Source organism: Mytilus edulis, chromosome 12 (assembly GCF_963676685.1).
Source record: "Mytilus edulis chromosome 12, xbMytEdul2.2, whole genome shotgun sequence".
In the NCBI taxonomy this organism is placed as follows: Eukaryota; Metazoa; Mollusca; class Bivalvia; order Mytilida; family Mytilidae; genus Mytilus; species Mytilus edulis.
Window position 1 is genome coordinate 36,781,474 of NC_092355.1, and position 27,631 is coordinate 36,809,104.

Below are 27,631 nucleotides of genomic sequence, written 5' to 3' on the forward strand. Positions count from 1 at the left end.
TCATATCGGCCAGTTTCTATTCTCAGAGGTGCAACACCACATCTAAATTTAGCATATGCACTCTTATATTTTCCAGGCATATTAATACATAAATATTTTTCTTTATTAAAACATTGCTTAAACATTCTATACGTTCGCAATTTACTTCTTTCATTGTACATTAAGTCAGAGTACCACTTCTCTTTATATCTACAAAAATTTTCCTTTTCAATTTGTTTAATTGTATTTTTATCGATAGAAAAATCAGTATTACATAAAAACTCCATATCCATTTCTTTAAATTTCACATTGACTCTATAATTCCAATTTCTAAATTTACTATTACAGCTTTTATTGCCCCATAAGAAAACCTTTTTATTAACTCTACAATGAGACATTTTAGTAAGTCTCGACCATAATCTAAAAATACATGTCCACTGAGATATAATACTGGGCATCCAACCCATATCTCCATATATAAGGCTAAGTTAGGGGTGTATTTACCCACACCCATAAAAAATCTCATTGCTCTATTTTTTACAGCATTAATACAAGAAAATCCTGGTGACCCCAAATTGAGGCACCGTATTCAATGACAGACATAACAAGTGTATCAAAAAGTTTTGTAAATGTATCAAATTGAAAACCGCCATTAGCTTTACATTTAGCTATTAATAAACCTAAAGACCTACTTGCAGATTTAGCTACTGCCTTAGCCATACAATTGTAGTCTAAAAATTCTGACAACAGTAAGCCTAGATAAGTATAACTAGGAACAATTTCCATATCATTATTATTAAGTACAAAAGTAAAATTTGTCTTTGGTGTAGACTTAGTTCTGAAATGTACAATTTTTGATTTCTCTAGATTTACAACTAAATCATTTTTACAACACCATATATTTAAAGTAGCCAACATTTTTTGTAGATCTTTCTCATTTTCTGTTATAAATACAAGATCATCTGCATAAAGTAGTACACAAATTTTTTCATCATCAATTTTTACTCCAGTATCTAATTTTTTAACTTCATCTACAAGGTCGTTAATAAAAAGGAGACATTTTTGTTTTTTGACAGCATGAACCCCAGTTAATGAGCAAACACAAATTAAGAACGAAAATCGTTTACAATTAAATTTTATAGAAGGAAAAAAGGGGGGGGGGGGGTAATAAACAAATTTTATTTACGCTCACATACTTCTAAACAGATTTGCATATGTAAGCTCTCTATAGATAATGTTAAATTATTTCAGGAGTTTTGAAAAAAAGAATATATACAGTTTAATTTCGACTAAAATAGTGATTCTTTTTATAGATTTGGTACCTCAGTTTCGACTCAACATTTCATTTTGAATTGTTAGATGGCAAACTCTTTAGGCGAATATTGTATCTGTTCTTTATTTAATTATGGTGATATTGGCGATAATATTCATTATAACAAGGCCTTGTACAAATCCTTGATTATAGAATGTTTGGCAATTGAAAAAGACGAAAGTAGACAAACCCTAATTATGCAGGGGCCGGTTTCACGAAGCTATCCTAAGACATGTCATAAGACATATCTTAGGACATGTCTTATGATCCTCTTATGACTATCCTAGGACATATCTCAGATCTCGTCTCGAAGCTGTCTTAGGATCATCTTAGCTAAGACATCCTAAACCTGTCGCAAGTTCTTTAAATTTTCAAATATAAATATGATCTACGGAAAAAATCATGTAAATGTAGTATGTCTTTCTATAAATTATTCTAAACGTATTGATTAATATAATGACATAATTTGCAAAATAAATATAAAAAAATAAAAGTAATTTATATATAAATTATCTTTAAACAATACATCAATATAAATATGAAATTTTCAATGCAAAATTAAGAAAAAAGAATATAAAATTATGACATTGTTTTGGTACAAGTGAGTTGAATTCAATTTCGACTTTATTGGTTATAAAAGGTTAAGAGATAAAATCGTGCAATTTTTATATCAATACATCGAACTTTGAAAATTTGTTATTTCTAAACGTCTTTAATTATTATTTCGGAAAAAAAAAATATTTAGCATATTCATATATTTTCATAATTTTTTCCGAGGAAACCTTTTTTTGTTGCAAAGTTTACTTCTATGTGTTCTTAACCATCACCAGCGACTTATTCTCTGCCATCACCAATTAGTCCTAATTATTAAAGATCAATTGACCAAATTCAAATGATGATTGGTATATCGTATTGAATATGATCATCGGCCATCCGTGACGTATCCCAAATAACGACGCATGCCGATAGATAGATAGGGTCCGTAGAAATACCGCAAAGGACCTCCTTAGTGCACTAAGAAGAAAAATGTGCACTAGGAACCTGATGGAATGATACAACTGTCACAAAGGACATGACATATAGAAATAGACTTTGTAAAAATACATAATTTCAAATTTTATGATCATATCTTTTGTAATTAGAAAGTTATTTTATGTTTTATCGACACGCGCCTCAATCAGATGACTGTCACCTGTGTAATCGATAGAAATTCATGTTTGCTCAACCATGACCGAATCCACTTTGTATACTGATTACACATGTAAAATTGAAGATGCGAAACATGTTATATTAGACTGTCCTTTATGTGCAGATTTACGTGAAAGTTTATTTTATGAAGTAGAAAGAAGTAATGGTGATTTTAGTATTTTATCTGATGATGATAAGTTTATAGATCTTTTTAAAAGTACTGCTTTTGGTGTGGTTGACAAGACCTGATGAAATATTCTAAGTAGAAGAATTTTTTTTTTTTTTATATGCTTGATTGATAGTGATGATTTAACAGACCTGAAATATTTTTATAGACATGATCAATGCAGTTATATGGTGTTTTTTGTATTTCTGGCGGATATATTTTTTACTTCTATGTATTAGCGTATTTTCTATTCTTATTGTAACTCACTTTTCGTCTGTCGTCGTTAGCTCTTAAAAAAATCTTCTCCTCTGAAATCTGAAATCTGGGCCAAATTTTAGTTAGGTATAGAACAGTAATTTTGTTCAACCGAAATACTAATAAAAGATTATAAGAGTTTTATTTGGAAGCAATACAGCTTAAGGATACATTTAGGTGAGGTAACGGGTTAAAATTAATAAATCAAGAATTTAAAATTGATACTATAAGATGTTAGAGCATATGTTAAGGATAAAATAACCTAATAATATTGATAGGTCATGGACCTTCTAGTCGAGATATTTGAGATTTAAAATATTGCGGGAAAAGGATGACTCGGACTTTAACCTTATTTTTGCATTGGTATTATCAGAGACATATATGTCTCTGGTATTATTTGGATCTCAAAACAAAAGAAAGAAAATCAAGAATCAAAGACCTTTCATGAGCTATTAAGTCTCATATGATAAAAATAAATGGTTGTTATGGGGCAAATTGTTTTACCTTGTATTGTATGGAAAAACACCAAGGAGTCCGAACATTTGACACGATTGATTGATTGTCGGTTGCTTAACGTCCAGTGGCAAATATTTCATGCATTTTCAACGAGAGCAAGTTAACAATACATATAACAGGAAGGCCTTGTTATGATAGAGGCCACCCGGGATGATGGGCGGGGAAATTTGGACTGCCACTGGAAAACGACGGTATATTGGATAGGGGCAGACATTTTGCCTTGCAACAGGCTACCTACGGACCCCTCAAATAGTTGTTGCAAGGGTTCTTAACGTGCAAAGAGCGACGTCTTTACACGAGGCATCGGATTTAACGTCCTTATTCTGACCGGACGGGATTGCGAACTTGATACATCCCGCACAGCCAAACGAACGCCCCCCCCCCCCCCCCCCCCTAAGCTAGCGTTTTACTTCCGATCGGGAGAAATCCAAGTGATCATGTTTTGTTTCCCCAGTCACTCTTGGGGTCATTTGACACAAATTCTAAACCTCACCCAAGTAGATCCTTAAAGAATATACGGTTGATATTATTTTTAAAACGCATCAGTGTTACATTAATAACATAATTGAATTTTATAATTATACAAAATACACATATGGCGGAGAATGGCAATAAAAACCAATGACATCCGTAATAAAGGTAGCTTTTATAGAAGACAGATTAATATGATTATTCTCTTTTTGGTATTTACCTCTTGAAGTCTTTCTTTATCACTTCTATAATCGGGTTTTGAAGAACATGTTTTACACTCAAATGTCTTTCAAGGTATCTCAGAAGCATTTTTTTTCTCGATTTATATCTCAAAACTGGCTTCTTAAAAAAAGTTTACTTAGCAATTTCCTTCAAAGCAAAATAAAACAAATGGCAAAGTAAACACAAAATTAATTTTTTTATTTTTCTTTCATCAGCTTGAAATTAATACACCCTAATCCGTTATGTTTATTCAACAAATATCATTAACTATAATCAATTAGTAACGATCAGAAGACGATTGTTATTTGGATATAGTTGATTGAACTTGATGATTGGGAATTTGCAATAAGCCGTTGGTCACGTGCCGAGTGGCACGCGCTGATTGAAAAAGTAATTTTACTTCAAAATTATAATATCTATTGATACCAAACTTTTTATTTCTTAGTTATATACTCATATCCTCTTATATCCATGTTCTTTGTGGTCTTAAAACATCGTTTTAGTGTCCTTAGTGCAAAAACTTTCTTCTTAGTGCACTAAGAAGTCCTTTGCGGTACTTCTACACACCGATAGATAGATCATAGTTTATTAATTAGCGTCTCGCAATTTAAATTTCATCAAGGGGACTTAATTAAACCAGTTACTATACAAATCTTGAAAAAACGATGTACATGTACTTTTTAATATTTTTTAAAACAAATTACGAAAACGTTTAGTGTAAAAATCACCGAATATAAATGTTTCTTTCTTGCAGGTTTTGGCATTTGTAAATAACATTAACGTTTTGGAATTCTAATGCAAAAGACAGTCGATTCAAACTGAAATAACTTCTTTAAAGATGGTTTGATTTTTTCAGAGACACACATATATATATGTCTCAATACATGTATTATATGTCTCTGATTTTATCAAAACAAAAATAACAAAATTATAAAATATGTTAGTTATCGAATGTATACCCTGAACTCTTACTATTATATATATATGTCCTAGTTACTTAATGTCCTGTGTGCAACCAGGAGATCCTGAACGGTTTTTAAACGTACCATTATTTTATATGCATATATTCAAAGCTGTTCTTAATTATATGCATACTAGGTATCAGTGGCGGATCCAGGGGGAGGGTTTCGGGGGTTGGAACCTCCCCTTTTTTTGAACGATCAATGCATTTGAATGGGGACATATGGTTGGAACCACCCCCTCCCCCTTTTGTCCTGGGTTGAGACCCCCCTCCTTTTCAAATGGCTGGCTCCGCCGCAGAGGTATATTTATATATATATGTGTGTACCAGCCCCCCTCCTAAATCTTTGGAAACAAATGGTAGATTATATAGGGAATCACGGAAGCATGACTGGACGTGAACACTCTAAGGCAGTCAATGAGTCCACACTTATGAAAATTTCTGGATCAACCATTGCTTAGTTCTAGTTATCTTAGGTCCTAGTGTGAAATAATGCCAATAGGTCTTTTAAAACACATCTTTATTCATACATGTATATATACGTTTTCTCACGGATTTGTTCATGCAATATTGGAATTATGTTTACTCAATGCGCAATTACTGAAGTTTATATTTGCTACTTTTCTTCTTAATTTTATATAAATTTTTTTTCGATTTTTTTTCTTCGAAAAATTAGTGGTGTTGAAATAGGGAATGGACAAAGAAATGTTGTATAATGTCATCAATCTGTATTACACGTAGACAGGATGTTCTCTAGAAAACTATACGTTATACACACCCGAGAATACACGCACTGTCGAAATGGAAAATTACTGTATGTTATAGTTACCTGTAATCAGCTTTGCAACACCATGTCATGACAGTTCAAAAAGATTTTCTTCAAATCAAAATGGAATATTCATTTTTTCTGTAAAATTTAAAACTTTAAAAAGTAGACTTTGACAAAATTATGAAATAGAAAGAATTGAACAATTTAAAATCGTATTTTAACAAAGATTTAGATATAATTTTACAACGATCCTTAAAAAATAACCAAACAAACGTTGAATCAAACGATATGAACCTACGCAGTTTTATATTAAAATACTGACACACACCAGTTTGCCATCTCAGTATGCAAGGCAAGGGTGCTTGGTGAGGTGCTGGAACTTGATGTAAATGTATCATTAAGTTAATACAGTTCTGTTAGGATTGACTGCCTTTTTACAGAGACTTTCTATTCTTACTGTTATCAGTTAGTATAGACGGTTCCTGGCTTAGAATGATTCTCTGCTCAGCAAATGGTGCGTAATTAGCATTTGAATCAAATTTCTTGTAGAAGTAAAAAACACAAATTAATGTATTTGACAACTTTATTCAGGAGCACAGTCTATATTACCCGGCGTAAATAACTTCGAGATTTATGTGGAAGTTTACTCTGCTGCTCGATCTATGCTAATCGATGTTCCAGTATATTTCATATTTATATTTATTCGTGAGGCCTCGTAATCGTTTATATTCACTAAAAGCACAGTCGCCTAAATATTTTATATGGCGAAAAAATTGCGAAAATTGGCCCGGGAAATAATATATTCTTAGTAGCATTATTATTTTAAAATCTTACAAGAGGTTGCTTGCAAATTTAACTCTAAAATGAGAAGTGTATGACGATCTATAACGAATATATACATCCATCATGTGTGCAGATACGACGGCGACTATATAGGGTCTGCCATGAGTGCACTTTGTATGTCCTGCATGTGTGCACCCAGGAGGTCCTCCTGAGCGGTGTTTAGACGTACCAGGAAAATCTTATCTGATTCAGGATCAATTCATCGGTTACACTCCCCTGTCACCAGTGATTCTTTTTTGCTGACATTCTGAAAAAGTATTGTGTAGTCCCTGTGTAAGTGTTGACTCTCAACTTGCACACGTGATTTTTTAACACTCCCCGGACTTCTGCAAAAAACAATTATTCAGTTCACTGATTTAGATGGAAGGTAAACGAACAGAAAGTCACAGGACATTCCGACAAAAAGTCACAGGACAAAAAGTCAAACACATGTCAAACTCAGGCATAAAGTAACAAAGTTGATAGGACAAAAAGTCACAAACAATTTGTTGACAATTGATTGAATATAAATGAAAAAAGATTTTGAAATATCTTCTTTTTATTACATATATTCATTTTTAATTTTAGGAAATTGTTCATAATATAAAAAAGAAGATGTGGTATGATTGCCAATGAGACAACTGTCCACAAGAGACCAAAATGACACAGACATTAACAACCATAGGTCACCAAACAGCCTTCAACAATGAGCAAAGCCTGAGGTAAAGCCCATACCGCATAGTCAGCTGTAAAAGGCAATCATACTATATCTTTTTTTTTATATTTACATGTTAAAAAATGCGTGCAAATGTAATCAAAAGCTGCACACAAACGTAATGATTTTTGTGTGCAAATGTAATGGTAATGTGCGCAAACCTAATGCACTGATTTATTTGTTTTTAATAAATTTTAATTTAAAAGTTGCTACATCATGTTCATGTATAAAACTTCAAGAAAAATACAAAAAGAGTGTTTTCTTGTTCAAAGAAAAATAATCTCAAAACTAAATTGTGACTTTTTGTCCTGTGACAGTGTGTTTTCTTGTTCAAAGAAAAATAATCTCAAAACTAAATTGTGACTTTTTGTCCTGTGACAGTGTGTGACTTTTTGACTGTGACTTTCTGTCCTGCATTCAGATTGAATAGGGGAGTTTGGTTGACCCCGCCTCCCTCTATCTGAGACTACTATCTCAGTGATGAGCTTTGTGTTTCATGTACAAATGTATTGTGCTTTAATTTATGTACAAAAAAATTGAAAAACAGATATGTTACACATAAACAAACGACAATCACTGAATTATCGGATCCTGACTTGGAACAGGCACAACCATAACAAATTGGCAGGGTATAAGGAACTTTGAAAATATTTAGTTTTTGTGGTTTGGACTATTTTCCGGATACTGTAAGCAATAAGGCCCCTTTATTTAGTGAATGAAATAATTGTAAGATGCACTTAGCTGTCTGTCATATTTTATATGAACATGATGAACTTGACCACATTTTCATGCATGGTTCATTGGTCAATGAAACACTGCATTGTTTTGTCAATTTATCATATGTTTAAAGTTACAGGTAGATTATATTTGGTAGATATGAAACAATTGTAAGGTGTGCATGTCTGAATGGCAGATTCATATATAAACCATGACCGCATTTTATTGTTCTTTGGTCAATGATAAGTTTTCTTGGTTTTGTCATTTTATCAGGCCACATTTAAAAGAATGTCTGTTTCCCCTCCCCCGGGTCTACCCTTTGTAAACAGACCAGGAAGGCAGGTTTTTTTTAGCTCACCTGACCTGAAAGGTCAAGTGAGCTTTTCTCATCACTTGGCGTTCGTCGTCTGTCGTCCTGCGTCCGTCGTCCGTAAACTTTTACAAAAATCTTCTCCTCTGAAACTACTTGGCCAAATTCTACCAAACTTGGCCACAATCATCCTTGGGGTATCTAGTTTAAAAAATGTGTGGCGTGACCTGTCAAACCAACCAAGATAGCCGCCATGGCTAAAAATAGAACATAGGGGTGAAATGCAGTTTTTGGCTTATAACTCAAAAACCAAAGCATTTAGAGCAAATCTGACATGGGGTAAAATTGTTGATCAGGTCAAGATCTATCTGCCCTGAAATTTTCAGACGAATCGGACAACCTGTTGATGGGTTGCTGCCTGTGAAATGGTTATTTTAAGGAAATTTTGCAGTTTTTGGTTATTATCTTGAATACTATTATAGATAGAGATAAACTGTAAAAGCAATAATGTTCAGCAAAGTAAGACCTACAAATAAGTCAACATGACCAAAATTGTCAGTCGACCCCTTAAGGAGTTATTGCCCTTTATAGTCAATTTTTAACAACTTTTCATCATTTTTTGTAACTTTTTTAAAAATCTTCTTCTCTGAAACTACTTTGCCAAATTTAACCAAACTTGGCCACAATTATCATTGTGGTTTTTAGTTTAAAAAATGTGTCCGCTGACCCAGCCTACCAAACAAAATGGCCGACATGCTAAAATTAGAACATAGTGCTAAAATGCAGGTTTTGCTTTATATCTTTGAAACTAAGACATTTAGGGCAAATCTTTCAAGATTTAAATGTCCATCAGAATAAGATATATCTCCTCACAAATTTTCAGTTGAATTGGACAACCTGTTGTTGGGTTGCTGCCCTAAAATTGGTGATTTTAAGGTAATTTTGCAGTTTTTGGTTATTATCTTGAATACTATTATAGATAGAGATAAACTGTAGACAGCAATAATGTTCAGCAAAGTAAGATCTACAAATAAGTCAGCATGATCAAAATTGTTAGAGGACCCCTTAAGGAGTTATTGCCCTTTATAGTCAATATTGAACAACTTTTCGTCATTTTTGTAACTTGTATAAAAATCATTTCTAAAACTACTTGGCCAAATTTAACCAAACTTGGCCACAATCATAATACTAGGGTATCTATTTAAAAAAAAAGTGTCTAATGGCCCCGCCTACCAACGAAGATGGCCGACATCAGTAAACACATTAACAGGTGAGCGACACAGGCTCTTGAGAGCCTCTAGTTTTTTTTAACTGGATGTGATTGTCATAGCATGGTCACATGAATGGTTTGACTTGTCCAGTCCAGGCCACTTATCAGTTGTTTGTGCTCAATTTGAGTGTATTTATTTAGATTATCAATCCTTCTGCTTTCAAGCACTTTCCAAAAATGGAAACAAATTATTTTCAGGAAAAAAATAATTTCGATTTTTTTGTGGAAAATAATTTTTTGACCCGGGCGCTTATTTTTGACCCGTGTGGGGGGAGGGGAAACAAACATATTTTTAATTTTGGCCTTAGATTTTTTAAGCATAGGTCTACTTGTTGTATGGAATGACTACAAGGTATCAAATAAAAAAAGATGTCTGCCTGCCAAGGTTAATTTTACTGTGACCTCATATTCATAGAATAATGATAATATTCATGATATTGAACAGCAAGAATGATGAGTAAGTTGATGTTATATACAAATAAGACAAAATTTTCAGTTGCCTACTAATTATGTAATACATGTAGTAGTTATTTTTGTCATTAAATGATGTTTACCCTTTTATGTGTAGGGCAAGAACATGAAAGATAAAGGGGAAACTATAAACAGAAGAAATTATCAACAAAATAAAATTTACAGAGGTCAACAAAGCCTAAATGGTAAGTCCACTGTTATAAAAATTTTTGTCCTTGAATAATAATTAAATATTTATTAAAATAAGATGTGGTATGATTAAAGAGAAAACTATCCATCAGAGTTCAATTTAGTGGATGTAAGCATTGTAATTACTTATTAGAGGCCATTGATGACCTGTAAGTAATGAGAAAACCCATACCCTATACATGTAATAGTAATCTATAAAAGTCAACACTAACCAAATTTGAAACAGAGCATCAATTCAAACGTCAAATATACCAGACTAATTTATAAAAACAAAAAATTATGAAAAATAAAAATGACGGGTATGAACCAACATCAACCACTGAACTATGTACAAGCTCCTGATATTAGACAGGTATAATATGGCTGGGTTGATATAAAAATAAGAAACACTTAGCAGTCTGATTTCCAATGAGACATTTCTCCAATAGAGATCAAATGACATTTAAGGAGGCTCTAGGGTATAACAATTTCAGAAAAATGTTTTAATATTTTTTTTTCATAACTCAATTTATTTATATCTTTATCATATGGTACACCAAATCATTCAAAACAATCAATTTGGTTTGGCCCCAGATGACTTTTAAAATGCATATATCATTGAAAAAGCTCCAAATTATCTCCCTTTGGTGCAAAAATGCCATTTTTTGGCATTAAAAATGTAATATCTTATTTAACTCAACGGTGGCCTATATTTTTTATTATAATTTTAAATAAGCTGTACTTTAACTAAACTATTATAAAATTTAAGCGATTTCTGTAATTTAGTACTTGAATATTTAAATGAAAGTTTATCATATTAATCATAAACATGATAAAATAGCCATTTTATTGATCTCTTCACTGATAATTTTTGAGTTTGTGTATTTGTAGGTCAGAAATCTGGATTTTCATGGTCATCATTCACAGATCAATACTGAACGGAAAACTTAAAGCTGATATTTTTCTCCATAGTGCGACTTTTTTATTAATTTGAAATGGAACATGTTTTTTCCTACATTTATTTGAAAGAGGAAATTTCAACATGATGACTATAAACAAAAAGGAGTCATATCATCACGATCATTGATGCACAAGAACTTGATCATATAAATACAACAATGTAATTATCAATTGAAAGATGGAACGAATGAACAAGATATTAGAATGTTGTTGTCCAAATAAACTTGCTTTGTCTTCTCATTTGAATCTCTCGATTCAATAAAGATGTACAGAGGAAGATCTTTGAAGAACAGATTGAAAAAATGTTTTGTCTAAGAATTGCAGGAATATTCTAGTGAATGAAATTATTTATTGACTTCACTCTTATATAGTGGACTGAATAATTGTACATAGCAAGTTGTGAATAAAGAAAGCAAAAACTTTAACAAAAAGTGTTTATATTCTAAATTTGCAAATATAAGCATACTATTATGTACACCACAAAGTTATATATTATAATTCAAATCGTTTGCCTATACAAGTATTGCAATGAACCTATAACAAAGAAAACCTTACCTCATGAAAAGAGTGAACTATTCAGTCAGAATATGAAATATTTTTTCAGTTCTATTTTTCATAATAGAATAAACAAGACAAAGATTTCAAAACAATATTTTTTCATTTATTTCGAAATTTCATCATTTTGTTTCAGTGAAAGGACTTTATTCTTTGACTGTAAAATATTATTATTATACATTCCAAAATAAGAATAATCTTTATTGTCATATAAACAAATAAAAAACATGTTTGTGACAAAATTTTAAAAAAATTATATATATGTATATATAAAAAATATAAAAAAAACTCGTATACATTTTAAACATTTTACTACCAAACAGCATTCATTGTAACATACACATAACTTTATATTTATATATATATATATTTATAATTTTAATCCCATAGGATTTTATTTTGTCCCATGGGATATTAAAAATCCCATGGGATAATTATAGTCCCATGGGATTTTTTTTGTCCCATGGGACAACAAATATCCCATGGGACAACAATAATCCCATGGGACCAAAAAAAATCCCATGGGATTTAACCAAAATCCCATGGGATAATGGTAAATCCCATGGGATTTTGCCCTGTCCCATGGGATATTGAAAATCCCATGTTTTTATAATTCAAATTGCAAAATAAATATGAAAGTAACAGTATAAAACCAATGAAATTATTGAATCCCATGTAATTCCGCACATTTTGGTTATATACATGATATTGTAGCTCTTGTTTGAGGCGGCGGCGGATTTGCAAATGAGTGTTTTGCAAATGAGTGTTTTGCAAATTAAAAGTGTCCAGTGTTTTTAGGTAATTTTTCTATATTCGTTATATTGCGTGCCTATTTTTCTCTATTCGTTATAGTGTGTGCCCATTTTTCTCTATTCGTTATATTTCGTGCCCATTTTTCTCTATTCGTTATATTGTGTGCCCATTTTTCTCTATTCGTTATATTGTGTGCCCATTTTTCTCTATTCGTTATATTGTGTGCCCATTTTTCTCTATTCGTTATATTTCGTGCCCATTTTTCTCTATTCGTTATATTGTGTGCCCATTTTTCTCTTTTCGTTATATTGTGTGCCCATTTTTCTCTATTCGTTATATTGCGTGCCCATTTTTCTCTATTCGTTATATTGCGTGCCCATTTTTCTCTATTCGTTATATTACGTGCCCATTTTTCTCTATTCGTTATATTGTGTGCCCATTTTTCTCTATTCGTTATATTGTGCGCCCATTTTTCTCTATTCGTTATATTGTGTACCCATTTTTCTCTATTCGTTATATTGCGTGCCCATTTTTCTCTATTCGTTATATTGCGTGCCCATTTTTCTATATTCGTTATATTGCGTGCCCATTTTTCTTTATTCGTTATATTGTGTGCCCATTTTTCTCTATTCGTTATATTGCGTGCCCATTTTTCTCTATTCGTTATATTGTGTGCCCCTTTTTCTCTATTCGTTATATTGTGTGCCCCTTTTTCTCTATTCGTTATATTGTGTGCCCCTTTTTCTCTATTCGTTATATTGCGTGCCCATTTTTCTCTATTCGTTATATTGCGTGCCCATTTTTCTCTATTCGTTATATTGTGTGCCCATTTTTCTCTATTCGTTATATTGCGTGCCCATTTTTCTCTATTCGTTATATTGCGTGCCCATTTTTCTCTATTCGTTATATTGTGTGCCCATTTTTCTCTATTCGTTATATTGTGTACCCATTTTTCTCTATTCCTTATATTTTATATTTTAGTACCCCCTTATTCTCTTTTCTTTATTTTTTGGGTTGATTTTACTGTACATTTGGATCATTATTCTTTATTCAGTAATCCCCATCCAGACCCTCTTTTGTAATCTTTTGGAAAAAGATGAGATACTGATAAAATCAAACTGCAAATATGCACTTTGAAAGTAGAATAATAGTTGGATTATGTATTGAGAAAATAATTCATTTTGGGATTGGTTTAAATAACTACATCAGCTGCGCAGGAGTGGACTGACAAGTTGGGGGACTTCTGAAAGAAACAAGGGAAAAAAAGCTTTTCTATAGTCTATGAATACTAATAAGTCGTTGCCCTCTTTCATTTTTCGTTTTTTTTCTTCAAATAAATATCTTTTGTCAAAAAAATGGGGTGGGTGGTGAGTTTCCCCCCTCACCTTCCGTTTTCAAAGTGGGTTTTGGCAAAATCATCCTTCCCCACGGCGCTTACGCACCGACCGTGCAAGACCCTCGTGGGTAGTCAAGATCGTTAAAAAACGCCAGTATACATTATCTTGAACGAATTCGTTTGTTTCTGGAATTGTTTTTCATCAGACACTTATAAATCGATTAAAATTACTATAAAACGCCTTCATTTCCTTAAGAACATCTCTGTATACCAGCCTAGGTGACCCAACAGACTGAAATTATATATTTTTAATCTTTCAGATAATTCTAGTCAATCTCTGCCTTGTAAGAACTTTACGAATTAATCAACGTTCTGTTACACCGTACTGTGAGCTTTAAAGGGAGCTACCATTTGATTTTTATGGGGGGGCTAGGGTCCTGCCTTTTTTTTTTTTTAGTTTATCCTGACTTTTTTTTTACCTAAATTGTCGTCCTGACTTTTTTTTTTGCAATTGTCTCATCCTGCCTTTTTTTTACTCAAAACTCCTGTCCTGCCTATTTTTTCAAATTTCATCCTAGCCCCCCCCCCCCCCCCAAAAAAAAAATCAAATGGTAGCTCCCTTATGTACAAATAAATGCAAGACATATTGTTTTGATTGCTATACTTATGTCGATACAACTCAAGCACTGTTGGTGGACTGCTAGTCCCCGGTAGTTCTCTACGTCATCTTTCAATGTTGTTTTTAATTATAAATTGGAGAATTATAAGCTAATATATTTTGTTTATATAAGAAAAACTTAGGTTTCTATCTTGCTCAGGCAAAACCTACCTGAAGAGATTTTGGCAGGGGTTAAAAAATCCACTAGCCCGACGCCCGAGACTTGAGCATTTATGCCTCGGGCAATCAAAATGTTTAACCCAATATGCCCGACGGACTAGTAACAAAAAATTCTTGGCGTTTTCAAAATAGAAAGTGGAAAATCCCTTCATCACTATTCTATCTTAGCCAATCAGATTCAATTACATCATCTGGAATTCCAAGAATTTGAACTCGTCCTGTAGTACATATTTTAAAAATAGAACAAATAACTCTGGGTTGCCCGGTAGTGGGGGGTATGGTACATTTCTTATGATGAGATTTTCAATTAATGGCACTGGGGGTATGATGTATTGATCGGTATTGATCAGTCTTGTCGGACAGCTGTTGAGCACGAAACCAATCCATGCAACAAAATATTTCTAAATATTTTAGTACGGGCACCTCAGGAACTTTGTCAGTTTTAAAACGAAAAATTGTAGATGAAAGGGGTAATGAGACTGACAATGCATCCCCCAAAAATGCCAAATATGACCGGGAAAGGCGGAATAGTGTCCCGGAAATAAAGATTCCCCTGGGCAAGGTCGGCCGTGTTGCTGATGAAATAAAAAACAGAGAATAATGCCGTTATTTTCACCGAGCGCGCCAATAAAAAGTCTGCTTTGTATGTGGGAACAACTAAGTTAGGATAAGCACCACTGTTTGTTTACCAACAGAATAAAAAGCAGGTCAACAAAAATTATTAAATACAGTGTATATAATGCCGCCTTCAAAACATGGGACATCCACTTTGTAATTATGCAGCAAACTCTGATTTGTGAGGCATTCCCGGGCTAGCAGGTCAGTTTTGATGGGCTAGCAGTTCTTCCAACAGGGCTAGAAAAATCCTGCTGCAAACAAGTCCTGGGCTAGTTACCTGTAACCAAATTTTTTAACCCCTGTTTTGGGCCATTTTTGTACCCCACGTCTATTTGAATTCCAAAATTTTGGCGTAATACACTTCGAATGAAGGTAAACCCTGAAATAGTCATCGAACTCTAACAAATTGGTACGGCAAGTGCCACTATAGATTAAGAACCAGGCTTTGTTTGACCTTCAGGGGCAGCTAGCTGAGTTCATCACTGTTTTGGCGGGTTTGTGTTGCTCAATCTTAAGTGTTTTGTGTAGTGTTTTGTAGACTGTTGGATTTTTCCGGTAAATTGAAAATAAATTGACAATGGGTTACCTGTTATACTTTTAAAATCCTGTAATGGACGATTTTGTTTTGTATCAATTGTTTAAAATTTAACCATATATGCATGTCATCAATTTCTGAGGTGTATAGAGCAATATTCAAAAGGATGCTTAATTGTGTACGACGTGTTTCAATAAATATGATAAATGAATACTATAGCTGATTGTATTTTGAAACTTTTACAATGGATCGATGTAATTTGAATTTGCTTGTTCAGAAAATGGTGCTTTGTCAACATCAAACAAAGGACAGAGAAAGATATTGATAAGACATTTTTGGTATCTTTTTTCTCTTATTTTTCTGAACGCGATGCTCAACTATTGTATCTTACGTACTGCTCGTAGAAGAGCTTATAGAATCGTAAAGGACCAAAAGTATTGCCAACCCGCACAGGTATTCAGAGAAACATTAAAGAAAATAATGAGAAAATTTCCAATAGGGAAAACAAGTTCGTTGATTTTTTTATAAGTTTTTAATATTAACCAATCAGTTTCAATGTACATACTACAATTGACTTACTAACTATAGTATCTAGAATGCAAATGTATATTTGCCGTAAGCTAAGCATTTTTATTTTTTTTTAACCAACTACATAAACAATACTTTAATAAACTGACCACATAATTAGCCGATCTACTTTCAAAAGAACAGCAGACGACAGATTAGTGATAGTTATATAAACCGATTTCAGTGCTCGCGCCAAGTTTTTCTTTCTTTCTGGGATCATCACCCCGTATAACCCCAATACACCGGTCCCCAATACTTTATGACTCCGGACGTTGACGCGTTCAAATCAAATACAACGAACGTGTACCTTGGTAATTTGCTTTTTAATTAAAGGGAAATTCAACATCTACTGTTCATATATGTTGCTATAATAAGATTTTGTTTTGATATAAAATTGTATATTGATGGATAAATATTGGGGAGAAAACGCGCGATCTAGTTGCCAATAAGTTCAAAATGCATTTTTTCAATTGAATAAAGAATGTATTACAACTGGTGTTGGTATGTGTATAATAATGTGTATGTTAAAAACATCTAATTGACCACCGTATAATAGAAATACACTTGGAGATATTTAAGTTTCATAGTTTATACGAAGTGTCATTTATAGACGTAGTGTGAGTGCCAATAAGATATCTCTCCACCAGAGACCAAATGACACAAAGTTAGCAACTACAGGTCACCGTACTACCTTCAACAATGAGTAAGACACATACTGCATACATGTAGAAAATAATGTAGAAAGCCACAATAGCCCCTAAATGACAAATAAAAAACAATTGAAGCGAGAACAATGGCCTGATTTACACAAATGTATGTACAAAACCATTAACCTTGAAAATACATGATGGTCCAGGTTCGCATAGTCACATGCAGAATATGACTGGGTTACACATGTTTATGGATGCACAATCATTCCCTAACCTGGGACAGTGGGGCAGCAACACAACATATAAACAAACTATAAATTATATTAATGAAAGTGTGTAAATTGGTTAGAAAATACAAACAACCGTTCGACAAATTACAGATTCGCGTAACCCACAGGACGAATAGGCACGTTCGACTATCTATCTGATTTCATTTTCCCCATCTCATTACTTTATGCTTACGGATCACGTTCACTAATAAGCAAAGCCCATACCGAACAGGCTAAATATACTTGATTTAATTTACCCCCCCCCCCCCAAAAAAAATACACCGAAACACAATATTCAAAACATTGCAGACACCAATCGAAGACAACCACCGTATTATAGACTTGATACAATGTACCGGTACATGATTCAACGGAGTTAACCATGTCTGCGAGTAAACTCTCTATCTATCTGACCCAGAACAGTGGTGTAAAACACAAGATAGAAACAGACTAACAAATCATGTTGGAAAGAGCTTGACTTAGCATCTAATGTATCCGTACGCGTGATATTATATGCATAATGTTATGCACATTGATATAAATATATTCACATTAGTTCTAGAGATGGGTCCGCATTTGTGGTCATCCCAAAATGTTGTTGAGATTATTGCTTCGCACGCGTCAACGTCCGGATACATTTGTATTGGGGTTACATGGGGTTACATGGGGTGATCATTAATTATAAAAAAAATGTTGAATGATTGCAAATGAGATAACTCTCCAATAAAGACGGAATGACGTAGAAGTAAACAACTATAGGTTACTGTACGGTCTCCAACAATGAGTAAAACCCATAACGCAGAGTAAGCTATATAATATATATCTTTTTAAGTTTAAGTTTAATAAACCGGGGCAATCAAAGGTTCGGTTTAAATTTCATATTTATAATGTAATGTTTTTCTCACTATATTGTATATTATATTGTATAAATGGTAAGAAAATTTAAATATTTATGCTTTTAGGAATAGTATGAGGAGAATATAGTTTATATTCGAAACAGGGATTACAAATTAAAATTTACATGATATATCCTCTATGAACGAACACAAAACATAATCATGATAGTATATCAAATTGCCGAGCAAACCAACACCTCTTCGAAAATATGCAGAATAACAGAACTATTTCTATAGTACATTTCAAGCGTTTGTAGCTTTCCAACAAAACGTAACATTCCAATATTAACTTTTGATAGATTTCCAAACATATACGTATAAAAGTCAATAATATCACATACAATGATGTCTATTTTAATAGTTTGACGTTCTTCTAAGACGAGTAAATATGTTAAAGAAAATACTTGAAATATCTTCAGTTCATTTTAATGTGGGATCAACCGGATACGTAATAGTGCGTTGCATTTATTTTCATTTTTCGAATAAGAAAATGTACAAGGTGCCTTATTCTTTTCTTTCATTTCAAATAACATACTATCTACATTTACACGCATGCACGGTCGAACAAGTAACGAATTATATAATGATCAGTTAAACATTTCAATTCAAAATTTATAAAATATTTAAAAACTCACAACTCTTTTTTAACTTCTCGTCTTTTTCAAACTTTAAAAGCACATTGTTTGATAATTTTTGTCACACAAGAAATATAAAGATGGCAAAATATCACAATTGTACTTATTACATCATACAAAATGTACTTTCCTCTTTAGTGAGGCTCCAAATGGGGGTGTCTAAGAAATTATATAATCACAAATGTTTTGCCATTAGTATCACATAATAATTAACTATCTGTTTCAACAAGATAATCAAATTATAAAAAAAACAGTCCTAGATTATCGAATAATGGTGATTATGTGATTACTAGGACCCCCCCCCCCCCCCCATGAGGAGCCTCCTAGATTATCGAATAATAAAAAAATCATGAAATATTTGGTCTGGTAATCAAATAATCACTATAAAAACGGGCAAATAGAATGAAATTCAAAACAGTGTGGCTGTGGCCATTTATTGACACATTAAATTCATCCATTGACTGGTACAATTTACGTGAACGTTTGTCTGTAACGACCACTGTTAACGACGGACCTACGATAGACATTTAAACTGTGGGGTCACCAAAGGTTTCTTAACGCCTTTAATTATAAAATAATTCGAAAAATTAATCAGGCATAACCTTTATGTTTTGATTTATATAATTGGTATAAATCAAACATCGTGTTATTTCTGGTTAATTTTTCGAATTACTTTATTAAGGTGTTGAGAACCTTTGGTGACCCCATAGTTTAAGTGTCTTTAAAAAGTTCATAGTGAGCAGTGGTCGTTACATACAAACGTTTACTTAAATTGTCCCAGTCAATGGATGAATTTAATGTGTCAATCAATGGCCACAGCCACACTGTTTTGAATTTCATTCTAATTACATAATAAACCCCATGATGAGGAACTTTAAAATACTTTTTTACATCTTAAATTTTTATTGCAAATGATTTGCCTTTTCCTGATGCAAGGATAATTTATAGATATGGTGCAAAACAGTTTCACATTTAAAACCGCTACTTTATAAATTGACATTGCATTCAGTTAATCCATTTCTGTATTAATGCATATTATACACGCATTTGTACTATCGGTAATCTTGAACAATATACTCTATTAACAGGTGGTACATTGACAATAAAATAAGTTAATTTCTCAAGGATGTTGATCATATCAATATGTTATGCGGTTCAGGATGAGGTTCCGTCATTTCTCTATTCTTTATTTTTTTATGTTATATTTTTCGATTCTTCACTATTTGTGCCCATTATTTCTTGATCGTTATATTTTAGCAACCCATTATTATCTATTTTTTATTTAATACCCTATTTTTTTATTTTTTTATTTTTTATTTTTTGTTGTTGATTTTTTTGTACATCATGTCCTTTTTTCTCTATTCTGAAAACCCCATACTGACCCTCTTTTGTAGTCTTTTGTGAAATAAAAAAGATACTAGCTAAATTAAACTGCAAATGTGCTCTTGAAAAGGAGAACATAAATTGTTCGCTATAGCTATTGTATATTCATTGAGAAAACTACTAATTTTGGGATAGGTTTCAATATTACATTAGTTGCGCAGGAGTACTTCTGAAAGGGACAAGGGAAAACAAGTTCCAGCCTAGGAATAAGTTTTTGTCCTCCTCCCTTTTTTTAAATAAATGTCGTTTGTTCAAAAATTGGAGGATGGGAAAATCACCCTTCCCATTGCTCTAACGCATGCGTAAATTATGTTTGACTTACCGAATAGTATTTGGAATAACAATTTCAAATTTGTATATTTTTGTTCCATAGTATTGAAGTACTTATCTCATCCACTCAAGTTTACTAGGGAAACCCTTTCCTATATTTATACATTTATTATTGTCGTTATCATTTTTGTGATAATAGTAAAAATTTCGTTCTTTCTATAGTAAGACGATGATTAAATTACAAAATGGAGTGATACTATATAAATCCATAATCGTTTGTTCGACATTTACATTTGATTTAGACTTCGTCCATTTGATGGCCACGGTGTGGGCTCGCCTCTAGTGTAATTCCATCTTAATCCCCGCACCGAAGGTAGCAATAAGTGAACACAACAATGGTCCAGTTTAGAGTAGGAGGTTGTTGGTTTGACTGATATATGTAACATGTTCTCTTTTATCTTTCAATTTAATTTAAGTACTTGACAAAATTTAGTCGTCATTGAACATACATAAAATATTTGCCACTGGACATTAAGCAACCAACAATCAATCAATTAACAAAATGTAGCTATTGAGATAACTTATGGTAATTAGTTTATGAACATCACATCCTTTTCCTTCGTTTACTTCTCAATTAAATTAACAAAATACAACTACAACTTAATTACAACTTAGGAAAGCTTTTTAGGAAAGCGTTTTTTGTCTTATGTTATATATAGCATGCATTCTAGCTACGTCAATTAAAAGCTCTTGTAACTTTAAAAATCAATCAGTACTATCAACAAGAGCCATATTGTATTATTTGTTTCTGTGTCAACAAACAATGTAATGTGTATCAACTCCATTATTTGTTTATCCCTATACATATTTGTGTGTCAATAATAAACTGATTGAGAAAATGCTAATTATCTTCAGTAACTTAAAACTGATCATTTACAACTAGATGTCATTAAATATAATTCTACATCATGGATTTTCCCCTTAATTTTCAATTTGATAAAGAATACCCCTCCCCCCAAAAAAAATACCCCACTCAAAAACCAAACCCCCCCCCCCTCCACACACACACACACAAACACACACACACACAACCCTCTTCCTGAAATACTGAATTCTAACATTTAACAGAAAGCGCAATATCTTGATTTAGGTAAGATACAAAAATATGATGTATGTTGAGTCTTTTTGTTACAGGTCCATGAAATATAAAGTGTGCATGTTTGAATTATGTGTACATATAAACTGCACTTGACTTAAATCCAGTACTTTGAAGGGAGTTGTGTCGAGGTTATTTACCAAATGTTTTAGTTCTGTTCAAAGTACACTAAAGAACTTCCTGTTATCACCTCATCTAAGGTAATTTCCGAAAAGCAGAACTGCATTTTGTATTTACACAAGCAAGGGCAGATACAAAAAACGGCATTTAGTTCTTACAAAGACGAGCATTACTTTGTACACGGCAAAATAGATATATTATTGTATTTTTTCTTAAAAAAAAGGTATTATGATCACTTACTAATTTGGTTACATTCTGGTCATGAAGATGTCAAAAAAAAATATCCTGAATCCAGACTTTCCCGATACCTTACTTAAAGTGTTATAGTTTCGATTGGTATCGTCGAAAAACTAAATAAAAATGTTTGCGCCCGCGTAAACAAAATCGCTTTTTTTATGTTTCTATAATTTGAATTTGTCGTTATCAGCAATATGCTTTAAGTAATCAAAATAATAAATTATACTGTCTATAATTATATTGGTTTAAATTTTTTTATATCATAAAAAGTAAACTTTCTAATTTAATTTCAATGAAATATCAATTAACAAATAATAAAATACGTTAACTTACTTGAAACCCATTTTTTTCACTGCTATTTGTATTTGAAAAAATGAAATCTATAAAAGTTATTTCTATAGGAGCTGCATGGAATACATGTTACCGCTAGTTACATGTAGTAAGGTGCGTTCAAAGAACACTTATTGAACATTTATAATTAGGTATATTACACATTCCATGTGTGTGTCCAGTCCACGGACAGTATTTCATAACGTCCGTCTGTTTACACATTGCCTTAGGAAACGCCTTCTTTTTTCCAGATAAATCTAAATATAGCTTTACAACATCAATTAAAAAATCCTCCAAAAAAATGAGAAAAACTGTATATTTACCTTATCACCATTTTCTAAATGCTTTTTAGTAACTTCTTTAAATAACAATCTTTGAAAAAAATCTTTAAAGTACCCAGATTGATCTTCACGAGTCGATCCATAGATTCAGTACATAATGATGATAATCCAATGTGAGATTTCTATCATTGATAGATATTCAATACTATATACAATTTCTGACTGGCGCTGTCATCGTGTCATATGCCTTCATGCTCCGATGACGTAATAAAGTTTTCAAACGGAAGATTTACAGGCATGAAATGGTTCTTTTACGGATTCCGTAAAGTATATATTCGTGAAAAGAGAGCTTAAATCTTGAAAAAAAATCTCTGTTTATACCGATGTTTATATCATGAATCAAGAAATCTTACAATTTATTGAATTTCTGATTGGGTTAATCAATTTATAAAATATTGACTGATTAACTTACTATGTGTTATGAATAAAAGACCATGTGGGTTGTGTCATTCTCACTGAGTCAGGAATCAAGCGACACAAATAACTAAAAATGACGATTAGATGGAAACAGCCAAAATTAAGTCTCCAACAAGTGTCAGATGTCCATACAATTAATCAGTCTCTAAAATGCCCTGAATCTAACAGTGATAAGGAAAAGCAGGGGCGATGGGCCATAGGCACATTGTAGCTGAAAATGACCCATTGAAACAATATGATTTTTCAAAGAATGTTTAAGAAATGGCCCAAAGTTACTTTAAACATTATGTTAGAATTGCCCATTGCGGGCATTTCTTTCCCAACCACTGAATCTAAATGAAATGTGAAAAGGCTGGGGAATTTGTATCGTTTTAAATTAAAATAAAAAAATGGTCTTTGTAGATCATATTTTGGACATAATATTGAAGTCATTATAATAGTTTACTTTTTCAACTTTATATCTACGACATTAATTATAAGAGTATTTTTCAATATTTTAAATCATCTTGCTAGGCTAAAACCTTTGGATTATGATAAGAATTGAATTGAAAATAATTATCTTGTGTAGGAAAGGTGCATTTACATTGACTCAGCGAAGCAATGCATTAGATACAATTTGTTTGTCTAATTGCAGGCTAAAATGTTCATTCTAGTTACCAACCGCATCATTACAATGTATATATACGTAATAGTGAAACTCCTACTAAATGTCTATATCCGCTAGACTGTGTCCTGTTTTTGTGAATGTAATTTTCATTTAAATGATTTAGTTCCTTATAAACAATATAATTACTATGGTGGGGCACATGAATAGAGGAAAAAACATTCAGATGAATGAAAGCTAATAATTACTGAATTTGCTAAACACTGTTTTAAGAAATTAAAATTTAGTAATTAATTGGTAGGTTGGAAAAAGTACACATGGAGATTATCCCTTTACAGTAACAAATAGTGCATGCCTTCACCTAACAAAATGTAAATTTAAATGCACTGACGAATTAAGTATGTTTGCACTTTTAAATAGAAGTATTTTCTAATTCAAAATAATTCATCTCGAACCTACATCGTTTAATAATTTGTTCATCTGTTGTCGTTTTTAAAATTTCTTATATTTTAGTATCCAAAAAATTGCAAAATATGTGTTAAGTTTTTAACGAAAAAAAATATCATTTCTGCCAATTTCTATCATTATATTGAAGTTTGTTGCTCAAAAACGCAGAAAATTGGCAAAAAGATATATCTTCATTTAAGGGCACAAACTCCAATAAATGGAATCTGTTATATCTTTGAATGAAATAAAAATAATGGTAAAATTTCATATTTTCATAAAGTCTTGATCCGGTCAGAATCTATTTATCTACATAATTATAAAGGGTTTCAAGATTGGAGACAATTATTTGCATTTAACCTCCTCTGTTGTGTATATTGCCATGGCTTCCAAGATAACTGCTTGAGATCTAGCCTTGAAGGCATAAAACTTTGCTCAGTGCTCGGTGCACAAAAATCATGCTCGAAACATGAAATCCAGCAATTTAATTGGTTGATTTTCGAGTACGAGTACAAAAAACTGACTCGAAAGTTTTATGACCGCAAGGCCAGGGGGGGACAGAAGCAAATTATAAGATAGATACATCTGTACCGAGAAATCAGTCAACCCATTTTGGTTAAAATTATTCCAGTTGTGTAACAAAAGATTTAATTAACAAAACATTTACAGTGGGCGATGATATAGTGGTGACAACAAACGGTACATGTATATAAATGGACTCCAAGTGTCAGATGAGATATGGGGAATTAAAAAAAGATGCAAAATGCAAATGTTTTGCGTTTACGCGTGTATTCACGTTATTGCGTTGTTAAAATTTAACATACATGTATCTTCATGCTAAACACACCCCGTCATTGACTATTTTTGTTAACCTTGACCTCAACCACATGACCTCAACCCCCGACAAGTATACATGTACAAGATCTGTTATCACTACTAGAATAGTTTATTGTATTTACACCAGAATGTACAGAAATACTTTTACTTGACGTGCTGAAATTGACAGTGTGTTGGATACCATCACCGTGGTATCTTATGACCAACACGTTAACCTAACAACCACTGAATACCAACACGTACAGCTAGGAATTATGTTAAATATCACATTCCCATAGTCCGGGATACAGTGATATAGAAAAATTATCACTGAAATTTTTACTGATGTCTGGGAGTCAAGATGTGGTTTCTAGACAAGATAATAAGGGGTTAAATCTACAAACAAAAAATGGACATAAAAAGACAATTGAGAACGATAGGCCAACAAAATAAAGACTAAGAAAATTAAGGTGCTATAATATATAAGAAATGGAAAAATATAAAGTAAAAAAAGATCAAAGAATAGAGAAAATTTACATAAAAGAATCAAAAGATAAAGGCAGAAAGATCTACCATCAAGACTCTTAGGGAGCTACCATTTGATTTTTATGGGGGGGCTAGGATGACAAATTTTGTCCTGCCTTTTTTTTTAGCTGTAATCTCTGTCCTGCCTTTTTATTTTTCACTCTGTTTGGTCCTGCTTTTTTTTTTACCTAAATTGTCGTCCTGACTCTTTTTTTTTTTGGCAATTGTCTCATCCTGCCTTTTTTTTTACTCAAAACTCCTGTCCTGCCTATTTTTTCAAATTTCATCCTAGCCCCCCCCCAAAAAAAAATAAATCAAATGGTAGCCCCCTTATAATTAAAACACATTGCACCTACAAAAGAGGGATGAAAGATACCAGAGGGACATTCAAAAGAAAATGTGGTACTATTGCCAATGAGACAACTCTCCACAAGTGACCAAAATGACACAGAAATTAACAACTACAAAGGTAATTTCTAAAAAAAAACAGACAGACAGACAAACAATTATAGTACATAAATAAGTCCGTTAGTTTTCTCGTTTGATTTGTTTTACATTGTCATTTCGGGGCCTTTTATAGCTGACTATGTGGTATGGGCTTTGCTTATTGTTGAAGGCGTACTACGGTGACCTATAGTTGTTAATTCTGTGTCATTTTGGTCTCTTGTGGAGAGTTGTCTCATTGACAATCATACCACATCTTCTTTGTTATTACAGGCGCGGATCCAGAGGGGGGGTTCCGGGGGTTGGAACCCCCCCTTTTTTTTTGGACGATCAATGCATTTGAATGGGGACATGTAATTGGAACCCCCCTTTGTCCTGGGTTAGGAACCCCCCCCCCCTTTTTTAAAATGGCTGGATCCGCCCCTGTATTAACAATAGTGCACTAAACACAACATAGAAAAATAAAGTTTAGCAACACGAACCCCAAGGTAGATGACAATGTGATATATTTGATATGAGAAAGAATATAAGACGCAGGTGTAAATGCTGTTATTATACTTGATCTTTTAGAGATTAGCTGTAGCATTGCTTTATCCAAACTAATTATCAAAGATATATTTCAGAAGCTTATACTTATTACAGGCTCTTATCAATAATTACTTAATTCAGAACCTCCATAAGGTATTTACCTTAAGATTAAATGGAAAATTAAATATGAGAGGGTGTAGGGTATCCGTCCATGAGAATTGAACATAACGACAACAATAACCAAGGCATCACAAGGGCAATGAACGATTTTTACTGCAGTTTGAGATACTATATGCAATAAATTGTCTTGTCAGATTGTAAAAAAAATTTGTAAATGAATTGTCACAATACAGAAACTATCAAACACCTTCAATCAACCTTTTTCTTAAATCAGAAAAGCACAAAGATATGATCCAGTGGCAGATTCAAGGAATGGATTGTAGAGACGTAGAGGTCGCACACCCCTTTGATTTGATAGTTTTTCATTTATTTGATCGAAAATATTCAATTTGTCCTTTATTCTATTTATTCATTTTATTCCTTTTTGTTGGATTACGCCAACCCCTTTTCAAATCCTTGATCATTCTGTACTTTTGATGGAGAGGGTATGAAATGATACATTTTATAGAATTTCTATATATCGAATCACATACGATTTCGAAAATTAGAGGTACACGTGACATTTTACCCTGAACTATTTATTCTGCTGTATGATGAGAAGGGTGTCTGTAAACGCCCGCACAGAATGCGGACGTCATATCTGACATTAAATGATATATTTGCGTATATTCAAATTATTGCGTTGCTAAAATACATGTAACTTACTTATTTAACACACACCCGTGTGAAGTTTTCACGATCTCGGAATGTTAAAAAATCAAATATTTCAATAGGTAGGGTGCGTTAGCGAGCTATTTTGTTTTTAAAAAGCCCTACCCATCATAACCATTTTCTTTGAAGTCAACGTTTCAACCTTTTTTTCTTTTAGAATAGATTAATTGTTTTAAAAATTGTTTTTGTTCTTAATATATATGAAATATTAGCCACTGGACGTAAAAAGAACATGTTAAAAATAATAATCGTAGGTATATA

At 32.5% G+C, this 27,631-nt stretch overlaps 1 protein-coding gene and 1 long non-coding RNA gene across 7 annotated transcripts in view; one reads left to right on the plus strand and one right to left on the minus strand.

Annotated features, from left to right (window-relative positions):
* The window catches only part of LOC139498378 (aquaporin AQPAn.G-like), a 337,743-nt gene that overhangs the window by 289,331 nt on the left and 20,781 nt on the right, over positions 1–27,631 (minus strand). Inside the window, exon 1 of one of the 5 annotated variants that reach the window (XM_071286760.1) lies at positions 22,744–22,879. The exons of 3 other annotated variants lie outside the window; for them this stretch is intronic. In XM_071286760.1, the coding sequence (XP_071142861.1) occupies positions 22,744–22,754 (11 nt within the window). In that variant the 5' untranslated portion in view covers positions 22,755–22,879. Of the gene's footprint in view, positions 1–18,924; positions 19,034–22,743; positions 22,880–27,631 lie in introns of those variants that run through there. One more of the 5 variants, XM_071286766.1, reaches the window with a different exon arrangement.
* Positions 6,861–11,703, plus strand: LOC139498368 (uncharacterized). 2 transcript variants are annotated; one of them, XR_011657911.1, is made up of 3 exons: positions 6,861–6,955; positions 10,242–10,329; positions 11,204–11,703. It is a non-coding gene; the product is annotated as an uncharacterized lncRNA (long non-coding RNA). The 2 variants fall into 2 exon arrangements; XR_011657910.1 differs by lacking the exon at positions 6,861–6,955 and adding an exon at positions 6,962–7,049.